This window comes from Phalaenopsis equestris, unplaced genomic scaffold, assembly GCF_001263595.1.
Source record: "Phalaenopsis equestris unplaced genomic scaffold, ASM126359v1 Scaffold000763, whole genome shotgun sequence".
NCBI classification, from domain to species: Eukaryota; Viridiplantae; Streptophyta; class Magnoliopsida; order Asparagales; family Orchidaceae; genus Phalaenopsis; species Phalaenopsis equestris.
In genome coordinates, this window is record NW_018165203.1 from 163,165 (window position 1) to 190,000 (window position 26,836).

The following is a 26,836-nucleotide window of genomic DNA, read 5'->3' on the forward strand; positions in this document are numbered from 1 at the left end:
AAGGATTTTTCCACTTTTTGGTTTTGTGGAGTCAAATTTCCATCCATGTGAAGCCGCCACGACCAACGACGAGATTAGTACAATCTCATCTTTGTGATGGGCTAAAGAACTAGGGATTTCATATAGATCACTTAAGGATCATAAGGGAAACGTACGAAAAGCTTCCTATCCTAAGGCTCCTTATAACAAAAAACCTAAGCTTATCTTCTCTAACACAATGTCCTAAAGAGCCTTGCTAGAAATGAAATAGCAAAAGGTTTTATAGATTTTTCACCTTCATAAAGTTTGGAGACGCATTCTCTCGGCTTGCTCCTAGCTCCTCCCATGCCAAGTGCAAGGTTGAAACTCTCTTTCTCAAGGAAAGCTCACGAACCCCATGGAAATCCTCACACATTCAGTCTCCTCTCAAGAAAATGAGATTGAAGTGCAGAAGTGGATGAAAAACAGGAAGAAATTTCTGTTGGAAAGAAGAGATGAAAACCTTAGAGCTCTCTCTTTTCCCTCCAATTAAAATCACCTCAAGATCTACTCTTCCAAGCATAATTGGCTATGCTTAAAGATCCTCTCTAAGGCAAAAGGTATCAGTTCTTTTCCTCTAGAGATCCCCTATCCAAAAAATAGTTGGCTGCTCCCCTTTTGGAGCGTTGGTCCTCTATGCACAAAAAAGCCAAATGACCATGAAAACCCCATTTGTCTCACATGTCCAGGCATGCAAATGCCCTCCTTCTGCCCATTCCCAAAGTCCAAAATAGCCCCCAAAAGACTAGGTTAGGCCATGGAAGGCCAACCCAAACCAGAGTATAAATTTACCAAGCATGGGTGTTTCAGATATAGTTAGTATCAGGCGCTTTAGGTGGATCAGACGTGGATGCGCTCGCGCCAAAAATCGAGCACAGATACTCCAAACTCTTTGTTTGCCTCCATAGGGGTAGAGTTGGTCCGACACAGGTGCTCTAGGGAAAGGAAGATGCGGGTGTGCTGGGTCTTGGCCACAGGGGTGTCGGGCACATGGTGGCGGGTGTGACCAAGCTTGGGCGCAATTACGCCCAAGCAAGTTTCCCGCTTGATGTATTCAATGTGACCCAGGGAACCCAAGTGGACATTAGCAAGCTATGGGGAACTTCATAAGAGTGGACCATTGATTAAGCTCAAAAGAACGTCCTGAACATATGACGCAAAAAATGATGCCAAAAAATCAATCGAATTTAGTAATCTTAATATCATATTTATTATCAAAGTTTTTTAATTTCTCCGTCGAATGAATAAAATAAATGTTGTTAGGGCTTTAAGGAAAATGAAATGTGCAAAAAAAATAACACCTAATAGTATTTTAATAGAAATATGAAAATGTTTAGGATATCTAAAAATTTGTTGGCTTGCAGAATTTTTTAATATGATTTTAAATACTATAAAGAAAATTTTATGGTGGATAAATAGTCCATTGGTTCTTATTTCTAAGAATAAAGGGGATACACAAGAGTGTGCAAATTATGGAGGAATTAAGCTAATATGTCATAAAGTTATGGGAGATAATAACTGAGCATAGGATACGTACTATAAAAATTTCTCAAAATCAATTTGGATTCATGTTGGACAATTTTACCATGGAAGCTATACATTTATTGAGAGGCTTGATGGAGAAGTTTAGAGAGAGTAAGGAGGATTGACATATGCTTTTTTTAGAAAAATGTTTATAATATGCTTCCAAGAATACTTTAGAAAGTTCTAGAAAAGAAAGATGTAGATATTTTTTGCAGTAAAGTCATTAAAGATATGTATACTAAATTTGTTACTTATATTAAAACATAAGGATGATTGAGCAAGTATTTTCCTATTTCAGTTTGATTCCATCAGGGACCTACTTTAAGCTCATATCTTTTTGTTTTAGTTATGGACAATCTCACTGGATATTACAGGTAAATCCGGAGGTCCAAGTTTTGTTGGAATGAGCATTGTAGAAACAATCAAGCTGGTAAAGTTTCACAATTTTTAGATATGGTAACTGCAATATGCAATTTAATGAAAAAACTGTTGCTGCCACAAAAATGCATTGATTGTAGAGGTCAGATTTATCTTTTCTTCAACCCAATCTGAATGGAAATGTTCATCTTGACTACACAAAATCTATTTAAAGAAATGGCTTCCTTTGATAGACCTATTAGGTTCTTGATAATGCAAAACCTACATATTGAAAAATGGCTTCAACAGACCTTTCATTTGCTTGATTATGCAAAAAACACAACCATCATCTATAATGGGCAACACTTAACATCAAATGCATTTGTGCAACTGATAAATAAACTAAATAATCCGAAGAGAATCAGCAACAACAAAAATTGAATTTGTCTTTTTAGCAACCCGATAAAAGATATAACATTTACTATAATAAAATAGAGATCCAACTGAGAAATCTAAGATAAAAATTGTGAGATTGTGAAAAAAAAGTTATTGATTAAAGCAAAATGAGGTGAGGTCCAAGGGAAGTAGATCGAGCAACGAGCGAATGACAATCAAATGTGTGAGCCTGCCGGACTGCTAGAGGCGTGATTCTGTACCTAGGATTAGGGATTTTGAGAAGGCAGACGACAGAGGCTGAGAGGTATTAACAGCGGATGAATTGAACTGGGGGGAATGAAAAGGATTTAGGGTTAACCCGTAACTAAACCATCCACAGTCCACGATTCCATTTCTCCATTGTGCAATTTAAGGGTGTGACCATATCCGCGTGATATGTAATTGATCAGATCGTGAGCTAGTCAATCCTATCTGACCCCTACTCGAAATCATATGAAAAAAATGTCCGATCTAAGGGTTTGGCTCGCAGCTCGGCTTGTTCTTTTCAATTCGATCTCGATCCATGAATTGATTTTTGAGTAATTAATGATCTTCTAGCTAAATTCTAAGCCCTAGGTAGAGGGAGACCTAAAAAAACTTGAGCATGTTGTATAAAAGTTTATCTTAATGTATTAGAATTAAATAAAAATGTGACACTCAATTGAACACAATGGAGAAAAAAGATTGATGCATGCAGCACCACTTAGTAGGACAAAGGCTTCTTATTCTTGTTATAAACCGTTCTACATTGAACTCTCTTACTTAAAATCTTCCATTAGTCTGGATCTGTAATGAAAGGAGAATTCCTTTCTAGGAGGTTTCTATTATTTCTGCCATCCTCTTTTATTTCTTTTAAGTTTTTGGTAAAGTGCCATTGACTTGAAATCAATTAATCATGCTTTTTTGAACTCAGCAAAGTTCTTAAATCTAGATCAGCTAGATCATGATCAATATCTTCCTGATGAAACTAATGGAGTTTCAATGGATGGAACTGGTCAAGTCGGCACATATTTCTATACTGCACCAGAGATAGAGCAGAGATGGCCACAAATAAATGAGAAGGTACATTTCCATAAACCTTTTGATTGCCAAAGAAGTTTATCCAAAAAAGCTGTAGCTTTTTTTTTAAAAATCTATGTTGTAAAGAAGTGAAGTTCTGCCACTTCACGATACTTTGTTGTCTTTTAGGCTTGCTATTTCATAGTTTGTGGTGTTCCTACTATAAATAGTTTTTTGTAATTTGCAGGTTGACATGTATAGCTTAGGAGTGGTATTTTTTGAGCTGTGGCACCGCTTTGCAACGACAATGGAGAGACATATTACTCTTACAGATCTGAAGCAGAAGGGTGTTCTTCCTAACCATTGGATTGCAAAATTTCCAAAACAATCAGCCATTCTACAACGTCTTATGTCCCCAGGTCCAGCTGATCGTCCATCAGCTACTGATCTTTTACATAATGACTTACCTCCTAGAAAAGAAGATGAGTGGCTAAATGGTAAGAAGTTTTTTTCAGTGTTACAATGCCTTATCATATTTTATTTGCAGCAGGACAAAGGTCGAGCTCTTATGATATGATTTTTTTCTCTTGAATTATTCATGGCTTACACTAAACCATTTTCCATGACTTATGCCCAAAATTTGATTAAATTTAGAATAATAAGAAATGATGTTGACTATTCTGTTAAGGGAATTATTAAGGCCTGATGAATGTTTAGTATTTGTCTTTTTTTTCTTGCATGTGCATACTTTACTCTTAATTCACATTCTCATGTAAATGAACTCTATATTTAAGAAGATGGATTCTTTTTGATGTGTTTTTAGTTCAACAAGGCTTATGATTTTTAACCTGTATGAGCTTGTAAGCAGATTGTACGATTCGGTAAGAATTGATGTATGCAATGTGACCCTTTTATTGAACCCATGCTATTTTTGTGAATGCAATCGATGTGGATTTCTGCATCCCAGGCAGATGCAACGGACAAACTGGGATTGCATTAGGGTGGTTTTTATTCGTTAGTATAAATGCATTGTTAAAAACTTGTAAGGAACATTTGGCTGTTGAATTTTATGCAATTGGAATTTCTTCTCTAATTTTTCCTCTCTTGGAGTGTTCTATTTTCTCTCTCATGTGGTGTTCCTATAACTTAATCGAGAATGGGGTTCAATCTAGATGTTCATACACCCCCTTTCCTAACCGCTGAACACCGTTACGTCACCGTGGTGCAGTTATAACCTTACTTGACCTTTTTAAGTATAAATACCTTGCCTTTGAAGGTGGAAAAATAGCCCAAGAACATCAAGTTTACTCAACCCTAGGAAGATTTGACCATGGGGTTTCGTAGTAGAATATTTGGGAAGGCTAAAGTGACACAATACTTGACTTGGTCGACCCAAATAGTTCGGGAAGGATTTCAGTCCAAAAGAAGGATGGATTGGTCGAATGCCCCCTACCCCGGGTCCCACCCCACGCCACCATCACACACTCCTATTTCATTCTTGGGACATGTTATATGTTGTTTGTGTGTTAGGGTTTAGTTTTTAATCTTTCTGATTTCAGAGTCGAGTCGTCAAACATAGGGTTGTATCCGGACAAGTGGTGCTTCAGTTGTATCCTGCATGATGTGGTGGTTTTCTAGTCAATCCCTCACCATAAACCTCTTCCCTACTACCGCCCAACCACTAGATCTTCCCTACTTTCTGCCAAGCCTTCATGCGACTTCCTTGTTGTCGACAAGGTCATCATGCATCTTCCTTGCTGTCACCACTCTATACTACCGCCCAACCACTAGATCTTCCCTACTTTCTACCAAGCCTTCATGCGACTTCCTTGCTGTCGACAAGGTCATCATGCATCTTCTTTGCTGTCACCACTCTGAAGGTCATCATGCATCTTCCTTGCTGTCACCACTCTATCCTACATCTTCTCTGCTATCGCCAAGTCCTCTCAGCGCCTACTCTATTGCCTCCAAGTCACCCTACACCTACTCTACTGCCTCCAAGTCCCCCTGCACCTACTTTGTTGCCGCATCCTTTCTGCCCCTCCACTTCCTTGCTGTCATAGCCTCTCAAAATCACCCCCACACCAATTGTTCAACAGAAGTTCATCACCTTCGCCCTTGCTCTAAGGTCTCGTTTGTATTCATGTCATTTTATTTTCAGTTTTATGAACCCTTGTTGTTTTTCTTTCTAAATTCATGCAATAATAACTCGTATTTGCTTATTTTCGGGTTACTACAATATCATTTTATATCGGAGTTTGCCTAACCCTAGTCATATCGTAGGGTTTCCAAGCATTTTCCCTACCCATCCATCAAAAATTTTTCTTTCATACACTCAACCACCTCTTTCAAACCCAAACCCTAATCATGAGACCACGGAGATAAATGTCAGAACCTACCCAGACGAGATATAACGGGAAATCTGTCCTCTTTAAGAGAGTCTTGTGGATATTGATGATGAAACCCATGGGGAGATTGGTCTCAGTTGCAATTTGTAGAGTCGAAGGGATGACATAGAATGAGGATTTGAATCCGTTCCATGGGGAAAATGTCAGTGAAAAGGAATGCCAACCTGGCCGTTTTGGGATTTAATATCTGAGGAGGCCGAGATAGGAGCTCACATATGTAGGACACAAGGACTTTGGCATCAAGGTAGACCAACCAGAGTTTGATGCAGGTATGGATTTAGATTAATCAACTAGTTGCAATTTGTTGAGTAAATATTTGATTATAAGGAGGTGTCAGAAGAAAAGTAGGTGAAATTAGAAGTCATCTAGTTGAAAAGTGCGCCTCTTTGTGGTGGCAAAATTTACAGAGACAGAGGAAAAGAAAATGCAGTGATAAGCTTACCTTGTGTGAAAACATGAAGTAATGCAGAGGAAATAACTTCCACTTCATTACCGCCATGATATGTTTTTGAGACTCTGACACCTTCAACGGAGAGTCCATTTTGTGTTGTTCACTGGATAGTTTGACCTGTTGCAGATGAAGTGTGAGTTGGTTGATCCAGAGGAACGCGCCATAGTCTGGTACGTGGGGGACATGAAGCTCGTTATTAGCAATATTGTGCAGCTACAGCATACCGATTGATGTGATATGTTCTAACTTTTGCTTTGGGGTGGAAAGACAATAAAAATAGAGTAAGCAACAATCTTCATTCCGATAGTCACCTGCAGCTGTCGCGACTGACAAAGATACCTTGAGAGGGGTTGGTAAGAAAAAACAGAGGAGTGACAAGACAAATTCGAGTGGAAAGAATCAGAAAAGGGTAGCTTTTCCAATACAGTATCATTAAGGAGGTGTTTTAGGTGCCACAACTTTGGGCACATAGCCTCTAGATGTCTCCTGAGCTGAATGGTCACATTCATTGATCAGGACGTCGTCGATGAGGTGGAGGACGAGGAACCATAGGATAGTCTAGAGGAAAAATTGTATCTTCAAGGCGTTGAGGGAGCATTGTTAGTCATATGAAGTGTTCTGTGGTTAGAGCCGGAGTGAGATCAATCATGGTTGAGACACAGTATCATTCGCATCAAGTGAACGATAAATGACAAGGTTTGTAGTTTGATTATCGATAGGGGGAGTTGTGAAAATGTGTTGACCACATTGATGGTGAAGAAATTGAGATTGACTACGTAGAAATATCCACAGTCATATTTTCATACCTGGTTGAAGAAGGAAACAAGATAAATGTGGATCATTAGTGCTTGGTTGAAATTTTAATTGGGGATCATTTATAGTACCAAGTGTGGTGTGATGTCGTTCCGATGAATGCATGCTATATTCTATTAGGGATGCCTTGATAGTTTGACTACAAAACTTGACACAATGGCTTTAAGAATACTTACTCTTATAAACAAAATGGGAAATGCATCATGTTGTTATCTGTTAACGATGCGAGAGGCGACATAAAGGAGGTGTTAGTATCAGGGGTCACTTTCATGCAGTCAGTTTGGGATGCGCTAGTGACATTAGCATTGGCCCTACTAAAGGGGAACAGAGGAGAGTGAAATACCGGCAACGTTACATCCACAACTACTTGACCTCCAGGATATGATGGCTGATAGTCTTCTTGAAAGATTATCATCATTGAGGGACATTCAACACATCATAGATCTTATCCCAGGATCATTATTGCCAAATAGGTCTGCCTATAGATTGTATCCCGCAGTTTATAAGATTTGCAACGACAAGTATAGGATTTCATTGCGAAAGGGTTGGTTAGAGAGAGTACCAGTCCATGTCTGGTCCTCACCTTGATGCTACTCAAGAAGGATGATTTGTGACAGATGTGTATTGACAACAGGGTCATCAATAAGATTACCATCAAGTATCAGTTTCACATACCTTGCCTAAATGACCTCTTGGAATAGTTACATGGAGTCACCACCAGGTATCACCAGTTCTGGATGAGGCTAGAAGAAGAGTGGAAGACCACTTTCAAGACATGAAGGTTTACAAATGGATAGTTATGCCCTTTGGCTTGTAAAATGCGCCCAATACTTTTATAAGTTTGATGAATCAGGTATTTCGGGCCTACATTGGAAAATTTATGGTGGTCTACTTTGACGACATTTTTATGTACAACTGATCTGAGGAGGAACACTTATAACACCAGAAGGTGATGTTCGAGGTATTGCAAGCGGAGAAATTATATGCTCATCCAAAGAACTGCCATGTCATGACATACCGGGTATGTTTTTTCGGTTATATAGTGTTTAGTGTTGGCATTCAGATGTATCCTACAAGGATCGAGAGACCATTGTGATTTGGATAGGTCGTTCACCAAGCTGAGGCGGTTTCTGGAACTAGCATCATTTTACAGGTGATTCATCCATAGCTTCATTACTATCAGCGATTCTCTCACATATCTTTTGAAGAGAGATGAAGTCTAGTGGATAGAGGCAGCTCAGAATAGTTTCAATGCACTCAATTTGAATGTGACCCAACCATCAGTCTTGGCATTACTAGACTTGAACTAGCTGTTCTCGGTAGAATGTGATGCATCCAGTGTGGGGATATGAGTAGTGTTGAGCCCTGAAGGTCACCTTATTGCCTTTTTCAGTGAGAAGCTGAATGATTCCATGAGAAAAAAATCAACGTATGACAAGGAGTCTTATACTATTGTAAGAACTCTTGAGCACTAGATTCATTGTCTGCTGACAAGTGAATTCACATTATTTAAAGACCATGATAGCAGTCTTCCAGGACGAGTCAACCAAAGTTGCCTCAATAGTACAAATCTAATGTGGATCGAGATGTATTTTGCCGTGGGATAAAGGGGGTGAAGTGTGCATGACCGTACCTATTTGCGTAACTCAATAAGGAGATTCAAAGCTTCACTTGGATCAGGAGTTACCCTCATAAGTGGAGAGCATCGTATTGGGGACGTCGGTTAGAGCAGACTCCAAGGCTTGCAGCAGGGCAACATACTCTACTATAGGGGCATTGGGAAGAATCTTAACAGACAGTTTTGTATGATGAGTGTAGACACATAGAGGGGGTGGTGGTGGTGGTGTTGGCTCGAATGGTTGTAAATCTAGCAGGGCCGATGGTTTATGATGAGTGTAGACACATAGAGGGGGTGGTGGTGTTGGCCCGAATGGTTACAAATCTAGCAGGGTCGATGGTGCACCAAGAACAGTGGTTATAGGAGTAGGTAAACTGTCAATTTTATATCTATGATCGCGGGAGACAGACACTCAATTTTTATTTTAATTCCTTTTTATTTATTTTCGTTATTTTTCTAACTAGTTTTTTTTCCTTTGTTTCATCCTTCTTAGTTCTTGCCTATTTCTCCGATTTTTATAATCACACACGCACATGCGCGCGCGCGCACACACACACATATATATAAATTTACATATATAATGGCGTCGGTGTCGGGCTGCTCTGCTAGGGTTTTGCCCGATGGCAATTCCATACGTTGAAACTATCAGCTTTCTCCACGGGCTATGTTGTCTCCGACGATGAAAATTCACATCATTCGGTTTTGTTGTATTTGACAACGAAGGGCTTCTCTTCTTCGTTCTGTTCGTGAGTCGTCTCCTTCCTGCCAGGCGACGAGCTTGCTTGTATCCTTCGGTCTCTCCTTCGTTCCCGATGACGACGGGCTTCGTTTCTGGATTTTTTTTATGCGACGCCTTCTATCTGCCAGACGACGTTTTTGCACATCTCGCCCGACCACTATCGCGTTCCCTGTTTCTGTCCTCCAGTGTTCCGGTTTGGGGGAATGGCCCTGAATTATGCTGCGGCTGTCTCCGGGGGTTCCACTCCTGGGGCAGACGACTGTTCCTGTTTCTTACCTAAAGAATTTCATGATGCACATGAATCTAGAGGTGGTTATACCTTTATTAATAAAATGGGAAGAAAGAATGATAAATCCACTTTGTTTCTCACTGATGAGGAAACAAGTATATTGGCTTCAACATGCAGATACTCTTGTTGGGAAATTTTCTTATGGAAATCCTAAGCTTGAGATTATTAGAAAATATTTCAATTCTCTTAAGCTCACAGGGAGTTGGAAAGTTGATTCGCTAGATGGCCGTTACGTTCTCATTCAACTCTCAAATGACTTTGATTATACCCAACTCTTTGCTCAAAAAGTTCTCAAAATCGATAATCGCTTTATGAAAACTATGAAATGGACAGTGGATTTTGATCCTAAATCGAAATCTCCTATTATCCCGCTTTGGCTTAATTTTTCAGGGTTCAAGGTGCATCTCTTCAATTATGAAACTGCTGAAGGTCGATACTCCCAAGCTTGATACAACCAGGCCATCTGAAGCTTGTGTGCTTGTAGAGCGCGACATCACTCAACCCTTTCCAGGGGAGATTTGGATTGGCTCTCCTCATTAGGGTTATTGGAAGAAGATTGTGATGAGACCTCATCCCCGATATTGCTCTCAATGTGGAATGTTTGGTCATAGCTCTTCATCCTGTTATCGATTGCATCCCCATCTACGGCCGACTGTAGCCCCACCTCCTGTTTCTCAGCACATTTCTGTGGAGGATATACCCTCTTCCTCACTGCCTGTGCTACCTACTGCTATGCTCAATGCGGATACGGTGCAAAATGGTTTTTCTACTGATATTATTGAAGGCAGGATGCGGTCACTGCCCCTTCTTCTCTGGAGTGGACATACCAGACTCTACTATGAAGGCAGGATGCGGTCACTGCCCCTTCTTCTCTGAAGTGGACATACTATCCTCTCAGACTCTACTGACCGTGGAGGGTGCTCAGGCTCCCCTCTATGAGGTGATTGAAGATAGGGATGAAGCGAACATTGTCATTCAGATGACGGAAAAGGTGTCTCCTAATACTAACGAGAAAGAATTAGAGCCAAACACAAACCATCTTACTGCTATTAATCAGTTGGTAGAACTACCTTTAGAGAGGGTAGGTGTTTACCAAGTATTGGAAGATTGTCCTACAGGAAGCCATTGTGGCACCTGCCTTTCCTTCTACGGATCATACTGAACAGTCTTCAGTAGAAGAATGACAAGTATACACTTCTTGGCGGAGGAAGAAGGCTGGCGACATTGTTTGGCAGTGTTCAACTTGAAAACTTAATGGATGATATCTTGGTCATTCCTGGTCACTCCTGACAATGAAACAACACTTCAGAGTTTGCTATCTGGATCCGCTCCAAGAAACAGAGGAAGAAGCAGGTCTAGACTGCCTCGTCCATAGACACTTGTTTTTGGATGTTTTCTTTTTTTGATTTCACCAGACCGTTTGTAGCTTATGTTTTAGTTGAGAGAGATATTACTCAACCAACTCGGGATGAGGTATGGATTAACACCACTCACAATGAGTATTGGCAAAGGGTTGAAATAGACTCACACCCTTCTTATTCCTATCATTGTAGTATGTTTAGCCACAGTTCTATTATTTGTTATTGCTTGTATCCTCATCTAAGGCCGAATATCGCTAAAGATCAGCCACTTACCATCCCTACTGAGAAGGTACAACCCGATCCTCTTTCCAACACCGCAGTTCCAGATGAAGAACACCATACTACAGGTACAGATTCAAATGTGCTGATACCACTCACTGTTATTGAAGCATGCCCACTTACATGCGAAGACACACGAGAGTGCTCATTCGATCCGATAAAAAATCAGCTGGTACAACTAGTAGTTGCTTCTAATGTTCAACAACCTACACATGTCCGAAACACTTTAGACCATTCCACTGATCAGGTGAGTCAATCTTCAGATGAGGAATGACAGGTCTACTCCAGGAGGAAGAAGAAGAACAGAGACCGACTCGAGCTCGGGAATTTATTAGATGATACATTGGTTACTACTGGTAATGACACTCATCTTACCAATTTATTAGCTAGCTCATTCCCTAATGTTCCTCAATGTTTTCATGATGCTCTTGAAGTTGGTGACGATCATACATTCATAAAAAAATTGGAGAAAAAAATGGGAAGTCTCCTCTTATTCTCACAGAGGTTGAAACCAGTACTCTTGCGTCCTCTTGGCGTTTTGCTCTAGTGGGGAAATTTCTTTATAATAACCCAAAATTGGAGATCATTTGGAAAGTGTTTGAGGCTATGAAGCTATTGGGTAGTTGGAATATTGGTTTACTCGACGGTCGGCACATACTGATTCAGTTGTCTCATGATGTTGATTTTACCCGTATCTTTTCTCGGAAATTTATCAAGATCGTCAATTGTTGTATGAAAATTCTGAAGTGGCCTATTGATTCTCGCCTGCCGCTCTCGCCCCTCTTTCGAGATATTTCCTCATAGAGTGACTGACACTGGTCAAGGTGATCGCCTCAGGGGTTCTTTCATACACCGCCGGTCTCGCCAGTGATAACCCCGCTCCCGCCCCTTTCAAATATGTTTCCGCAACGTTACCACGATACTTTTGCTCTTGGCGTTGAAACCAGATTTCTCAAAAAAGCTTCCCGTAAAAACGACAAATCTGCAATCTTTCTCACCGAGACCGAGATCTCCACCCTAGCTGTGCCCTGCCGACTGTTCTTAGTTGGTAAATTTCTTTATGGAAACCCTAAACTTGAGCTAACTCGAAAGAATTTTGAACAAATGAAGCTGAAAGGGGGTTAGAAGATCAGTAAATTGGATGGTCGCCACATTCTTATTCAATTATCAAATGATGAAGACTACGCTCATTTGTTTGCGAGAAGACTTCTTCGAATAGAAAATCAGGTGATGAAGGTTTTAAAATGAACGCTGGATTTTGACCCTCGTACTGAACCTCCTACTATTCCTGTTTGGCTGCGCTTTCCAGGTTTGAAGATCCGCCTTTTTTATCAAGAGCTTCTCTTCGCTTTAGCGATGGTGTACTGTAAACCCCTCAAAACTGTCACGCTTACAATGAATCTAGCTCGATTTTCAGAAGCCAGAATTTTGATAGAATTGGATATTACTTTACCTTTTCCAGGAGAAATATGGATTGACACACAACATCAAGGATTTTGGCAGCAAGCAGAACTTGAACAGATACCACTTTATTGTACCCTTTACCGTATGTTTGGACATTCTCCTTCTCAATGTTATCAATTGCATTCAAATTTAAAACCTTGAAGTAAAAACGATTCTGGATCTGCCCCACCTCATACATGTTTCTCTTCCGCTCCTGAGTGCATTCCACAAACTATTGAAACACCGGTTGACACGATGTCACCTCCCTCTCCCACTGCCGGAGACAATACTATCTCTGTTCTTCCGACTGATATATTGGCAGATGGTTTTCTTAAGCCTTGAGCCCGATAATCAGGATATTATTGAAGCTCCACATCCCTAAGATGCATCAGGTGTTGAAGAGACATGTTTACCATCTTTTCAAAATCAGAGCTGGGGGCTCATTCTCTCCTACATGCCCAACAATTTGTTGACCACATCGATCAGATGAGCCAGTCCTCGGATGAGGAATGACAAGTTAACACATCTAGAAAGAAAAAGAAGAATGAAGACTAACTCCAGCTTGGAAACTTAATGGATGATACTCTAGTAACTTTGGGTAATGAAACGATACTCAGCAATTTGTTAGCTGTCTCCGCTCCTAGAACAAGAGGCAGAGGCAACACCAAGTGGCCCGTGCGTAGCAGCTTCTTTCATGCAAGTTTTGTTTTTTTTTTGTGTTTTGTCTATGTTTCATCCTTTTAGGATGCTTGTGTATGATGTATTTAGGATGCTAGTGTCTGATGTATCGTATGGGTAGGACACCTTTTTTGGGTCCTCTCATACAACCTCTATGTATCTTTTCAATTTCAATAAAATTAGCCCTTGGGCGTTTATAATATATATATATATATATAATATTGAATGTAGTGAGCACATAAATGATGTCTATGTTGACCGCTTGTATATGCGTGATTGATTATGATGAAGTTATTAACAAGTGGGAGAACGCTAAGAAACTCGTGTATGTAAATGATAAAGATATTGATAGAAAATCACCTTAATTTGTACATTTTATTAGACGATGCTCACTTTTGACTGTTGTACATATATAAAATTATATATATATGTTATTGGTATAGTATAATTCATTGAAGAGCATCATAGTCTTAAGATATGAAATATTGATTTATACATACATACTGTTTTTTTCCCTTATATTACTGTACTATAATCTTTGACATTTTTTAGCTTACTGTTATTTTAAATTAATTTTTTAAGGTTAGTTTAGTTGATTAAAAGATGAACGATTTAGGAGAAAATATTTATAAAAGACGCGGACAACCTCTAATAAGTTAAATTTAATCATACTGCTTTAATTTAATTTCTTTAGCAACTTTTTTATTTGTTAATGTCTAGTTATAGAAAATGAATGTAGATATCTTACTTAATATCGTCTGACCGTCTGTACCCTCCTTGGTTAATTCTAAACCCCAGACCGGGTTGTGACAATTGGTGTGTGGGGTGACAACAAGGCTGGGAAGCGAGAGAGGTGGATGAAAATAGAGGAACTGCAGGAATCACTCACAAAAGCTATTGTTGCAGGTTGTTGCAGCGAGGTACGATGACTAAGAGCAACGTAGGGATGATGGGGAAGGGGATAGAGAAGATTATTATCACTTTGGGAGAGATACAACCGGAGCATCACCAATACCCTTAGATAGAGCGCTCAATGGGAGAAGATGGATGCCGGCGACTATATATCCTAAACAAAGTCACGTAAAAGGCTTCACAGTCAAACCCTAATACAACGCATATTTTGAAAATGACTAGAAAGGAATGAAAGGAAAGTAGGAAACCTACTAAAAACTTAAAAAAATTGATTGAAATTCTTTTGGTTCAGCTTTGCATTGTTCATGCAACCCAGGAACCGCAGCGGGTTCAACCATGGCAAACACCCATGTCATGAAATTTCTAGCATATATATTTTTGCAATATTTGGTTAATTTGTTTGCTTAAATTTTCTCAAAGCATCTACTAGTTGGAATTTTTTTGGTCTACTGCCAATCATTTCTCTTCGTTCAATTTTTTTGCAGATATTTTGCGAGCGTTACAGTCTTCTGAGGATTCATATATCTATGATCGGGTTGTATCATCTATATTTGATTTGGAGCGTTTAGAAATGAAGGCGCCACATCTGCATGGTGGTAGTTTAAAGCTGGTCAAAGATGCCCCAACTTTTTTGCAGTACGCAGAGGCGGATACTGAACTTCAAGACAGTGCTATTGAAATCACCAAAGAAGTATTTTCACAGCATGGAGCCAGAAGATTAGAGATATCGCCTATGCGTATAATTGATGGTTGTCAACCTTTCAACAGGTTTCTTTCTCATATTCTCTGAAGTGCAACTATTTCAGTCATTATTTCTTAAAGCTGTTGCTACTTTTCACTTCAGAAGTACTTAGTTTTTTTCTTGCACTGAGGAGGAATACTGTCAAACTTCTGACTTCTGGAGGGGATATGCTTGAGCTTTGTCATGAGCTACGTACACCTTTTGTTAACTGGGTTGTGGCTAACCAGGTATCTAAATTTCGATGTAATTATTGAAATTCTAATTTTGCATAATCCCAATAAGGACCAAGCTGATCTGATATCTTATAAAGTTATTTATTTATTTTTTATCATGCGTGCATTTCTTTTTTCACGTAGTTTTAGTAATCGTGTATAACCGTAATTTTATCATCTACTTTTCATGCAGTCTGGTTACATTTTCCAGATATGATTACTTGATGGTTTCGCTGCTTTAGTATATGGTTGTTTCTTCCTTTGTTCTGTCCACTTCACCATTCGTTTTTCAATTAAAATTTCTGTATCAATGTTTTACATACATAAAACTTTTTTTCGCATTGAAAAGCTTGCTATTACTAGGAAGTCTATAGCTTAGGGGCATTTTTGCATGCAGTTTGCTCCAGAGAATAATGAAAGCAACTCTACAAAGGCTTGCGTTTGCTCCCCAGTTAACGTATTCATGCTTTGGTTAATTGGGCAATGTAGTCTAACCATAATTGGGGTGGAGGGAATTTAGTTTGAAATTCTTTATAATTTCCATTCAAGTAATAATAAATGCATAATGTAAATAATTATTAGAGAGACCAATTAAACAACCATGCTTAGATATGACGATTTGTAGGTAAATGGAAATGTGGAACCCATGTTGAATGTTATGGTTGAACAGGTTGAACATGAACCCGTGCTTACGACGCCGTCCACGTCTTGCTCCTCTGAGTTAACATCGAGCTTAACAAATAATTTGAAGACTTATGTTAAGCACAAGAATAAAAGGGCAATTTAGTCATTTGTTAGTTATTATTATGAGGTATAAATAGGGTTTAATATGTTTATAGTTAGGCTATATGTGTTTGTTGTCTTGAATTTTAGGGTTAGGGTTTGGGAGAGATCGTCTACACCTTGAATTTTATATTACTACCTAGCCCGGGAAATGAAATTAACTAAGTCGGGAACGAACAATTGGCTGGTGGAAATCATCTATGTCTTTCTATTTTAATCACAAACAATTTAATATTCAAGTATTCATGAACGAATCACTAAAGAAAATTTAATCAACAAGTAGAAATTTATACTTTTTCGATTGTTGATCTCGCTTCCTATACATATTTACTTCTTTTCTATTCACCTTGTTTAAAAGCTTAAAACCTATAAAAATATTAAAGCAATATAATGACTTATCTAAAAATAACATTTGAGTAATCGCACTTCTAAATTACAGTAACCCGTGAAAAGAAATCGATATGTTTGTCGGTCTTTCTCATCTCTATAAGAAATTATATAATGCTAGTTTTTCATATTTCTACAAGAAATCTTTGAATATACTAATGCAGGTATCAATGATATTTTTTTAATTGAAACTATATGCATTTACTTTAAATTTATACTCTTTACATACACATCTGTCTGTTTCAGGATCACCGTCAACATAACCTAACACAATCTTGACTTATATTTTCCAGTTGGCACAGTAATTAGTGATCTAAATATCACAATTGTCTGGAGTAGAAATGTTTTTACGTGCCCCTAACCGATATTATCCTGTCGGTATTGTGGTTAGCGATATAAACATCATAATTGTCTAAGGCAGTAAGCTCTGTTTACTTGTCCCTGACCGATATTATCTTATCAGCAGAGCAGCTAGTTATCTAACCATCATAATTGTCTATAGTGGTCTAAAACATTCGTCTCTTGTTTGTACCATTAAGGGTTGAACTTCTCTGAATGCGCATATACAAACATTATTATATAAACTATTTCAGTTTTTATGACATACATTATTTTGAGACATCTTAATGGATCTACTAAAATACATGCTTACTCTAATGTGCAACTATTCATCATGGATATCTCTTTTATCATGCATATCTTTATCTCAGTCATATCTTTTTTATCTTACATATCTTTCATATCATGCACATTTTTTCCTACTATGTTTATCATGTGTATCATGCATATCTTTCATATATTTTTCTATCATGCATATCATGCATATTCTTATGTCTAACAATATAAAGAATATATTGTAATTTGAGACCTAAATAATTTAGAGCATACATGAAGTCAAATATACATCTTAAATAAAGAAGATTACAAAAATTTAGAAATAAAAATACTCACATTGGTTGTCACGCTAGATTCTTGATTTTTGGTAACTAGTTGGGCTTTGCGATAACCTTTATCTTGATATTAATAAACTATAAAATTTAATATCATTGTTTAAGATTCAAGCAATTTTTATTAATCAAATTATTCTTCTTAGCATATGATTAATTTGGCTAAATTGTTAGAGGGCAATCCTATGGTGAATTTCTACATGCTCGTCTCAAACTCGCAGCCTCAAGTAAACAGTCTAGAATTTTTAAATATCTTTGGATTTTAGGATATCTTGGCTCATAAAGTGATTTAACTCAAAACATAATTGATTAGTCTAAGCGTACCTTAAACGGCTTTCACGGCAACCTGTCGTTCTCTAAAACAACCAAACCTTCTGCCCCTTTCTTCTTATCTACTCAGTCTTTTCCTATCTTCATTGATTTCTTGCTTAAGACCCATATGAAAGCTCGCAAACCAATTTCGTTGCTATCGACACAACCTCATCTCTGCTATGGCGAGCAGAAATTAAAAGATGTATGATTGGTGGAAAATCTCAAAATGAAATGTGAGAAAGGAAGTGAATGTCTTAAATAATGTGAAAGAAGGTTTCACGCTCATTGATTTCACCCTCGAAGTCTGAACCATGAGAACAAAACTGGCTATTATATTTTAGTTCTATCTTTTATTTATTTTGGATTGTATTGATTTGACTGTGTATCAGCAACATAAGATTCATTATTTCTGCTCAAATTTCTGCGGAAAATGGTCTCATTTCTATGAGATAGTTGGGCTTATGTACTAACATGTATTAAATTTACTTGATTTTACATATATCTTTCCTGCATATTAGATGTTATTCTTACTTAATTATCACAAATTTACGCTTGAGAACTTTTTTTTGTTAATGTTGTGCAGGTTATAGAGTTGAATACGAATAATTTGAAATGAGAAAATTAAGCAAAAAAGTGACTTGAAGCGGCGTGACCACGCCTGGAAGTGGTGTGACCATGCTAAGTATTGAAGCAGTGTGGCACGACCATGTTGCATCTGACGTGACCATGCTTCCTTGTGCAGAATAGCGACATGACCACATCACTGTCTGCAGTCTAGTGGCGTGACCATGTCGGGTTTGGGCGTGACCACACCGACGAGTAGGAAAACACTTTAGGAAATAAATTTGATGGCCCAAGTCGTGATTCTTGATATAAGAAAAATTTTTAGGGCTCCATGGGAGGAGTTTGGTATCCAAGAGTCGTTGGAGGCGGCTAGGGGCAAGGTTTGTAGAGAGTTTGAGAGTTTTTCTCAAGGTCCTCCTCCTTTGGTAGAAACCTTGTAGGGTGAGAGTTTCTTGTAGTTTATGAGTTTTGAGAGACATGTATAAGAGGGAAGGAGTCTGCAATTGGGGAGGAAACAAGTTTTCACAAGTTTTACATGTTTTTGTTTCTTGCAATGAATTCTTGCATCATTTTCCATGCTATAATTTTCTCGACAATGTATGACTAAAATAGTTCTTTGTCTCTATGATGTAGTAGTAGTGAATTCAATCGTTATTTTTCCGTAATGTTTTTCCCCTAGCATTTTCTTTTACTTTCATGGCTTATATTATTGGTTAACTTATAAACTTAATTTTATTCCTAGTCTACTCAACTAGGATGTTAAAATGATTCGTGAAGCTACGACCTCTAATCCTTGCATAGTGAAAATGAAGGGTTAACCACAGAATTATGTGAGGATTGACATATTGCAGTGGAATTCTGCAATCATCTCAGGGGATCAGAACAGTTATGCAAAATACCACGGGAATTGAGGAAGCCTCAACTCCATGTATTCTAGGCTTCTTTTGACCTAAACATAAGTATAAGGAATACTATATTCCTGATTTACAACAATCACGTAGGAAAACATTTAAGAAAATCACGATCACCACGATTCTCGAATCACAGAGGCGCGAGCTTCATAAATCTTGAAGTAACTCACAAAAATCTTTCCACTGTTTTTGCTTTATGTTGTCTGCTAATTTCTCTGCTTGCTAGAATCTTAAGATTTAAATCTTCTTTTGTGAACACTTCGAGCTAGGTTGACTAAATTAGTAAGCTAAAGAGTTTTCTATGGAAACAAATTGCTTACACTTTCCTTGTAGAATCGATGTGGACCCTTAGACTGCATACTATTTAAAACATGCATTTGTGTTGTACAGCGACATGAAAACATGCATTTTTGGCGCGTCATGTAGATTTGCAGATATTGGACTGTATAGTGGCAAAGGTCATCATTCTTAGAAATAATGATGATTACCAAACCTAAACAATACAACGGATTTTGAGTGTAGAGACCACAGCAAACACTGGTTTGTAGGTAGGCAACAAATGCCACATTCCGTGGTGTGATGGAGCATTTGAGTGTAGAGACCACAGCAAACACTGGTTTGTAGATAGGCAACAAATGCCACATTCTGTGGTGTGGAGCACTAGAATCGGAAGTAGTGAACAGCACTCCGATTTGAGGCAATGACAAACATAAGGCTTGAAAATGTGACATTAATTGAGCTCAGAGAATCTTTAAATGCTAGGCTTAGATGTGAACACAATTTTTCAATCTGTTTATAACCTTAACTTGAATTAGGCCCGCTGACATTTTGTGCTTTAAGCAGTGGAACCTTGCTAGTGAGGATTCAAAATTCTATTTAACGATTGAATTGTGGGATTCTATCTATTGACTTTGTCAAAGCTCAACTTGTCAGATCATATGTTGTTTTTATTTGATAATCAGCATGTTTTCCAATCTATTTTGGCTTGTTCAGTTTTATGCATATGTTTATGCGTGATGTTTCGTGATAATCACTGTTCAACCAAATTATTTTTAGGTATTTTCTTTCAAACGTTATGAGGTCAACAGGGTATATAGGAGAGCTGTTGGCCATTCAACTCCAAACCGTTTCTATCAGGTAGGCTTTGCATCTACAATAAATTAATCTCTCAGTAGGCTTTGTATCATTTAACCAAATAATGCCATTTGCTAGGGAGATTTTGATATAATTGGAGGTTCTCCACCATTACTGGAGGCAGAGGCGGTAAAGGTATGGTCTCTTAGTATTTTCATCTGTAATGTATTTCAGAACTGTATCAAATAAGTCAATTACTATACCCAGTTATTGAAGTGATACTTGTTCTTATTACTTTGAATTAAAAAAAAAAAAAAAAAAACCCTTTTCATGTTGGAGAAAATTTGAATCAAGATAAAGTAAATTCAACCTATTGGTGAAAGCACGGTACCATCCTTCCATTGTATCAAGTTGTGCGGAGCAAAACATTATCTGCATCAAAGTTGAGTAAATGATGTAGTTTAACCATTAGCTGCCTAGTGACCCTCGAAATGTGTTGGTAGTTATAATAATTTTAAACTCATTGGTTAGATTGTCTTTTGAGAAATGTTTTTTGAGGACAGTGTAACATTTTAAAGTTGTCTATTGCATATTTGCTTAATCCTTTTTTTTTTTTTGGCTGTCTCATGGGCTTTGAGCAAAGCAATAAGTTAAATAGGTTCTTTCTACTAGGCCAGGTGTGGGTCAAAAACTCTTTTCCTGATTACGTATGTTACATATTCCCAATATTTGTGTAATTCATGCCCGTTTAGCGTTGCGTGGTAAATTTGAAATTATGATAATGTGAACATGGCTGGTCCAATACACTTTCATGCTTCATTTGAAACCCAAACATTAGACGGGATCTAAAAAGAAAAAGCATTTGGTATGACAACAATCGACAAAAATTAACTGTTGGTGCTTGCATTGAAAGTATGTCGTGTTTTGTTGAATTCATTAAAGTTATTCTGATACTTGAGGGCTGAAATGTTGAGAGTTTCGAAATCCGTATAATGATAAAGCATTGATTTACATGTGTAATTTTTGGCAATGAATGGTTATTGCCTTGGGTTAAACTTAAAAAATAGTTGAAATCTCTATGTTTTTGGAAAAGTAAAACAGTGTTCGTGTCTACGCAATCTATCAGGTGGTAGTGGATATTGTATCCAGGTTCTGTCATCCAAGCATGATTGATATCCGTTTAAATCATATGCAAGTTTTAGAAGCAGTTTGGTCTTGGGCTGGAGTCTCAAAGGAACTCCGACAAAATGTTGCCGAGGTATATGCCTGTATTGCTTTTTTTTTTCCGCATGATTTCATATTTGTTTGGCCTAACATCTCTATCTCTGCTATTCTTTGGGATGAAGCTTCTTTCATTGATTGGATCTTCTCCTCCACACTCAACTAAGCGGAAATCAAATTGGGGATTTATACGCCGGCAGCTCATGCAGGTTAAAGGATATTGAATATGTTGAATTGATGCTATTTCTTATATCAACTATCAATGAATTAGCTTTTTTATCATTTAATTATCATATAATATTAGGCATTTTTAAGAGGGTTTTTTTTTTTATAGGGCCTTTCTTAGATGATATAAGATATTGTATGTTTGTGGTATTTTAGTACTTGATAGGGAGCATATAATAAAAATCAGATCTGTCTCCATTTATCGAACACCAATCCTCAATGTTTCTTACAGCTAAAGTTCATTTCTACTCCCCATTTATCGAAAACTAAGCTTGTATCTAAGCCTCGTCAATTTCATATGCTTAGATATTTTCATTTCCGTTGCATGATACTCATAGCTACTAAACCAGTGAATGAAGTTTGCTTTTGAATAACGTGCATTTTTTATTCATTTTCTTCATGCAGGCTATATGAAATGCAGTTTGATTGAAAAAAAACTATCTTTATTATAGATGGCAAATGAAAATGCTATTCAAGTCGGAAATAAAGGTTTATTTTTTATTAAACATTATCATTCCTTCTGTATGGCCTTTCAATCTAGTGAATGCATTCCAGGTACTGTATTTTAGGAACATCATGGCACCTTTGATTATCGTCTTGTAGAAAGAAATAGGTTGTAAGTTTTACCATTGGTGGAAAGTGATTAGTTAAAAATTGAATAGTCAGTCTTTTGACTTATTGCTTTAAAAAAAAAATAAAATCACATATCTCCCTCTTTACTTTTCTGCCAGCTTGTATCTGTGCCTCACATAAGAGGCCTGAGAGCGATTTGGTCCAAAAAAGATTAATAAAAAAATAAAATAAAATAATAAAAACTAAAATTATCCCCTCTTCCCACTGACTGTAGGCTCCCCATTTGGCCTCCATCTCTTGCTCTTTTTCGCCCTTGCACTTTCTTCTCCCCATTCTATTCATACTTAATTGCGAAATAGTCGATAGTGAGTAGGTGAGAAAGTTGTTGGTAATGCATCAACGAGTTGGTTGCACATGAGGAAAAAGTCGCGTGGACGCTTGTGGGAAAAGGTGACCTGGGACATGACGAGTAGCTTATGTCAAGTGCTCGTGAGTGAAGGTATTGACAGGCCTAGCAGTTCATGGAGCCAAAGGTTGCACTGAGAGTTTGTTAGAGAGGCATCGACTAAGCCTGTGGTTCTGAAGGAATGGATCACTTAATGAAACATGATCAAATTACGAAGGATTTTGAAGTTAAGGTAAATAGAGTAAAAAACATGATCAAGATTAAGGATTTTGAAGTTGTCATTTTAGTGTATCCGGCTCGAATCCTATTCCGTCCTGACTCACTCTTTCTCTTTCTCTCTATCCCTCTTCCTCTTAATAATTGATATCTCTCTCTCTCTCTCTCCCTTTCAATTTTTCTCTCTAAAATAAAGAGTTTTAAAAGAAAGAGCAATTAAAGTGGAGAAGCAGTAGACGGAAAGAAAGAAGGGAATGAAAAATTTTGGAAAAGTGATAATTGAGTGTGAGGAGAGCATGTGATTGCGGTGAGAAAGGAAACAAGGGAAGTATGCAGAGAAAAACTTACCTAGCAAAGAATTTTGTCTAAATAGCCCAGAATCATTTCGTTTTAAGTTGTGAAAAACTAAGCCTAGCTTAGGAGCACCAGGGAAATAAACTATAAAACAGTTTTGTTGGCTTAATATTTTTATGACGAGTAGGAGTTTTAAACTTCCTCATCTCATCTTAAATCAAATTAAATGTCTTATCTCCATTTTATGCAATTCAATGAAACAAAAACAAAATACTGATTTTTAACTTGTGGTTATTTAACTATCAATACCAAAGTATTTATTTTTTTGGTTAAAACTCATATACCCTTGGACAATTGTGTGTTGCAAGAAGTGTCAATTATAATAAAGATCTGTGATTTGTTCTTGTACTTCAGGATCTGCATCTTTCAGAAGTTATTGTCAATAGATTGCAAACAGCAGACCTGAGGTTTTGTGGATCTGCTGATAAAGCTTTAGCAAGATTGAGGGGAGCCCTTTCTCCTGGTAGTTATTTATTATAGATATATATGTCTACTTGAGAATATGAGCAGCTGTAGTTATCATATTGGCTAACTTTCTTAATTGATTTCGTGATAATATGAGAACTTGTTTGTAGATAAAATCACTCGTAAGGCTCTTGAGGAGATTTCAACCCTTGTTAGTTACTTACGGATATGGAACATTGAGAAAAATATCTCTTTAGATGTTCTTATCCCTCCTACAGAAGAGTACTACAGAGAACTTTATTTCCAGGTAACAGTATTAAATTTTCTTACTTTTTGAATTGCTGTTGTAGTTTACTTTAACAATGTTCTATGTTAACCAAAAGTATTGGAAAAGATTCATTTGAGATTTCTACTCTATTTATTTATCTTTTTTTATTCAAATAATTCTATATTGCATAAGTTTTATGAATTATTTTAGTTGTCTATAAGTTGACCTGTATGGTTTCTCTGCATTTAAGCGTGGTTGAATGTTGCAATAATGATGGAGAATGACTAACAATGACCATTGAATTGCATGAAGCAGGATCAAGACGTATGGTATAATTTTAAATCAATAGAGATTACCAGTTTCGCAAAATCAACTTCATTGATGCATCGAGAATATTGAAATCAGCTACCAAGTATTTCCATATCGTCTGATATTTTTTAGAGTAAAACTCAAAAATTTATTCAACAAGTATACATATATTTTCCATTTGTAAAATGGATTACACTGAAGTGCTTGAGGTGTCAAAAGTATCAAAAGAGGACCTCCACGATCGATTCAATGCTTGAGGTGTCAAAAGTATCAAAAGAGGACCTCCAAAGAGGACCTCCACGATCGATTCAATCAATTACAATAAAAAACATCAGATTACAAACACAATATCATATACATTAGGTGTGAAATCCCTCAATCGCAATTAAAATCACTGCAATATCTCCTATTTGTAAAATAGATAAGGATATGTGTGTGGAATGTCAAAAACTCTATTTTCAAAAATGTTGATGGGACACCCCTACCAAATGAGCGGGGCATGATCCTCATTGGGCGTATCCGATTCCGACGCAGTCATCTCTCCTACTCTTTGTTGTAATTGTTTCTCCCACAACCCTTTGTGGCAGGCATCTCTCCTACACTCTTCTGCGCACTTAGAAAGTGTATAAAGTAGTTTTAGCATCGTGCTCTAACCCTATCTCCCGCGAGGCCTTTTATTGTGCAGTCCACTCCTTGACATTTCTCCCACAGTCGATCGGGAGTTCCTTACCATCTTCTCATGATCTCTCGCAATTTCTTGTCTCTTTATCTGTTGCACTTTCACAGAAATAAATGTAAGCACAATCTAAATGTGCAGATTTCACTGTATATACTGTGATTTTATTATAGTTGCAGTGATTTCATTGTAACTATATTAAAATCCGTGAAATCCACATGGGATGGATTTATGCCAATATTTTGGTGATTTTAATCCTAGAAGTCTTGTTTTGAAATTGAATGAGTATAAATTCTTTTAAAATCTCTTAATAATTTTTTTTATTAAGTGCAACTAGTTTACTTTTGTTATTTAATAATTATATATTTTAATTTTTTAATTTTTTATGTAGTTTTTTTTGATATTATAATATTATTGTAACTTTGGGTGATCAAATTATTAAAAGGTATGTACAATTTAGATATCTCGGGTCCGTTGTTCATAGCGATGGTGATATAGATGGGGATTTTAATAGTAGAATTCAAGTTGGCTGGTTGAAGTGGAGGAATGCTTCGGGTATTTTGTGTGATAGAAAAGTATCGCTTAGACTGAAAAGAAATTTTTATAAGATGGTGGTAAGACCTGTATTGTTCTATGGCGCTGAATGTTGACCTTTACAAGAGAAGCATAATTCTAAGTTAAGTGTTGTCGATATGATAATGATTAGGTGGATGAGTGACTTTGCACTTAGAGACAAAATGCGAAATGAATATATCTGTGATAGGGTTTGTGTAGCTCCTGTGACGGACAAAGTTAGAGAAATTTGTCTTAGATGGTTTGGTCATATTAAACATCGACCATTTGATGATCCGATTAAGAGACTATATGTTTTAGATTCGATTTATATTAAAAAAGGCAGAGGTAGGACTAGGAAGACTTGGACTTATCTTATAAAAAATGATCTTAATTTATTAGAATTAAATAAAAATATGACATTAAATAGGACGCAATGGAGAAAAAGGATTCATGTAGCCGACCCCGCGTAGTGGGATTAAGGCTTTGTTATTGTTGTTGTGGGGCCTGTGCTCGACTCTTTGAGGTTTACGCCTCACCCTATAATAGCCAAAATGCCCCACTCAACGTCTCTGCCTTTTAAAACATTGGTAAAAAATATCCATATTACCCTATCTAATCCATGAAGGCAACACATCAAATTTGCATGTGTTAAGCAACCTCACTTGATTCAAGATGCATGTGAGATAAGAATACGTGAGAAAGGATGATACACATTTTTTTTTAAAATGCTCAACCTGTATAGATGGGCGTATAGTCCATAGGCCCTGTAATGTACGGAATGTTGAAATGAATTTCAATCATGTGCACTTTTGCGCTTCATTGTTGAGCTTTCTCTAGGTCCCCCTTCCCAAATAGCGTCTACTCCAAATGGAGCAACATGAGAAGAAAATAGCTAAATCGGGCAACTAATAATAAATACAAAAGGTGGTTATGAATATGTCTCATAAGGCGATCTTCGTAACATAGACCTGATAAGAGCAGTTTAAAATAATTTGGACCATGCTCAATTTGAGATAAAATATGTGAAAGGTTTTACAATTGCCCGTGTATCCAAAATGAGAGTAAAATTGAATTTTTCCTTTTATTTTGGATTCAGTGAGACATCTCATGACGATGTACTCTCGTGGTCAATTACATTCTGAGGGATATCCAGAAGGACTCTTGATAAAATTGTGCTTGTTTTTTCTTTTCCTTTTTTTTTTTGGGAAAAGACGTATAACAGGTTAGCAAGGAGAGTTTCATGGTAGGGGAAATCTCTTTCTTTCAAGGCTAAATAAGGTCATTGAGCAGAGGAAAAATCATTAAAACCCAACATGTAGCTACCTTTTAATAAAAGAGGGCCTAGAAAAACTATGAAAGACTCAATAAAGAG

At 37.3% G+C, this 26,836-nt stretch overlaps 1 protein-coding gene across 5 annotated transcripts in view; it reads left to right on the plus strand.

The window, feature by feature from the left end:
- LOC110031041 (eIF-2-alpha kinase GCN2) overlaps nt 1–26,836 on the plus strand; it is a 183,714-nt gene that overhangs the window by 136,809 nt on the left and 20,069 nt on the right. For 3 of the 5 annotated variants that reach the window (XM_020734069.1, XM_020734070.1, XM_020734071.1), the window contains exons 15-24: nt 3,248–3,396; nt 3,581–3,830; nt 14,810–15,073; nt 15,169–15,293; nt 20,239–20,319; nt 20,395–20,451; nt 21,383–21,514; nt 21,603–21,686; nt 23,606–23,714; nt 23,827–23,963. In XM_020734069.1, the coding sequence (XP_020589728.1) occupies nt 3,248–3,396; nt 3,581–3,830; nt 14,810–15,073; nt 15,169–15,293; nt 20,239–20,319; nt 20,395–20,451; nt 21,383–21,514; nt 21,603–21,686; nt 23,606–23,714; nt 23,827–23,963 (1,388 nt within the window). Of the gene's footprint in view, nt 1–3,247; nt 3,397–3,580; nt 3,831–14,809; nt 15,093–15,168; nt 15,294–20,238; nt 20,320–20,394; nt 20,452–21,382; nt 21,515–21,602; nt 21,687–23,605; nt 23,715–23,826; nt 23,964–26,836 lie in introns of all 5 variants that reach the window. The other 2 variants (XM_020734072.1, XM_020734073.1) reach the window with 2 other exon arrangements.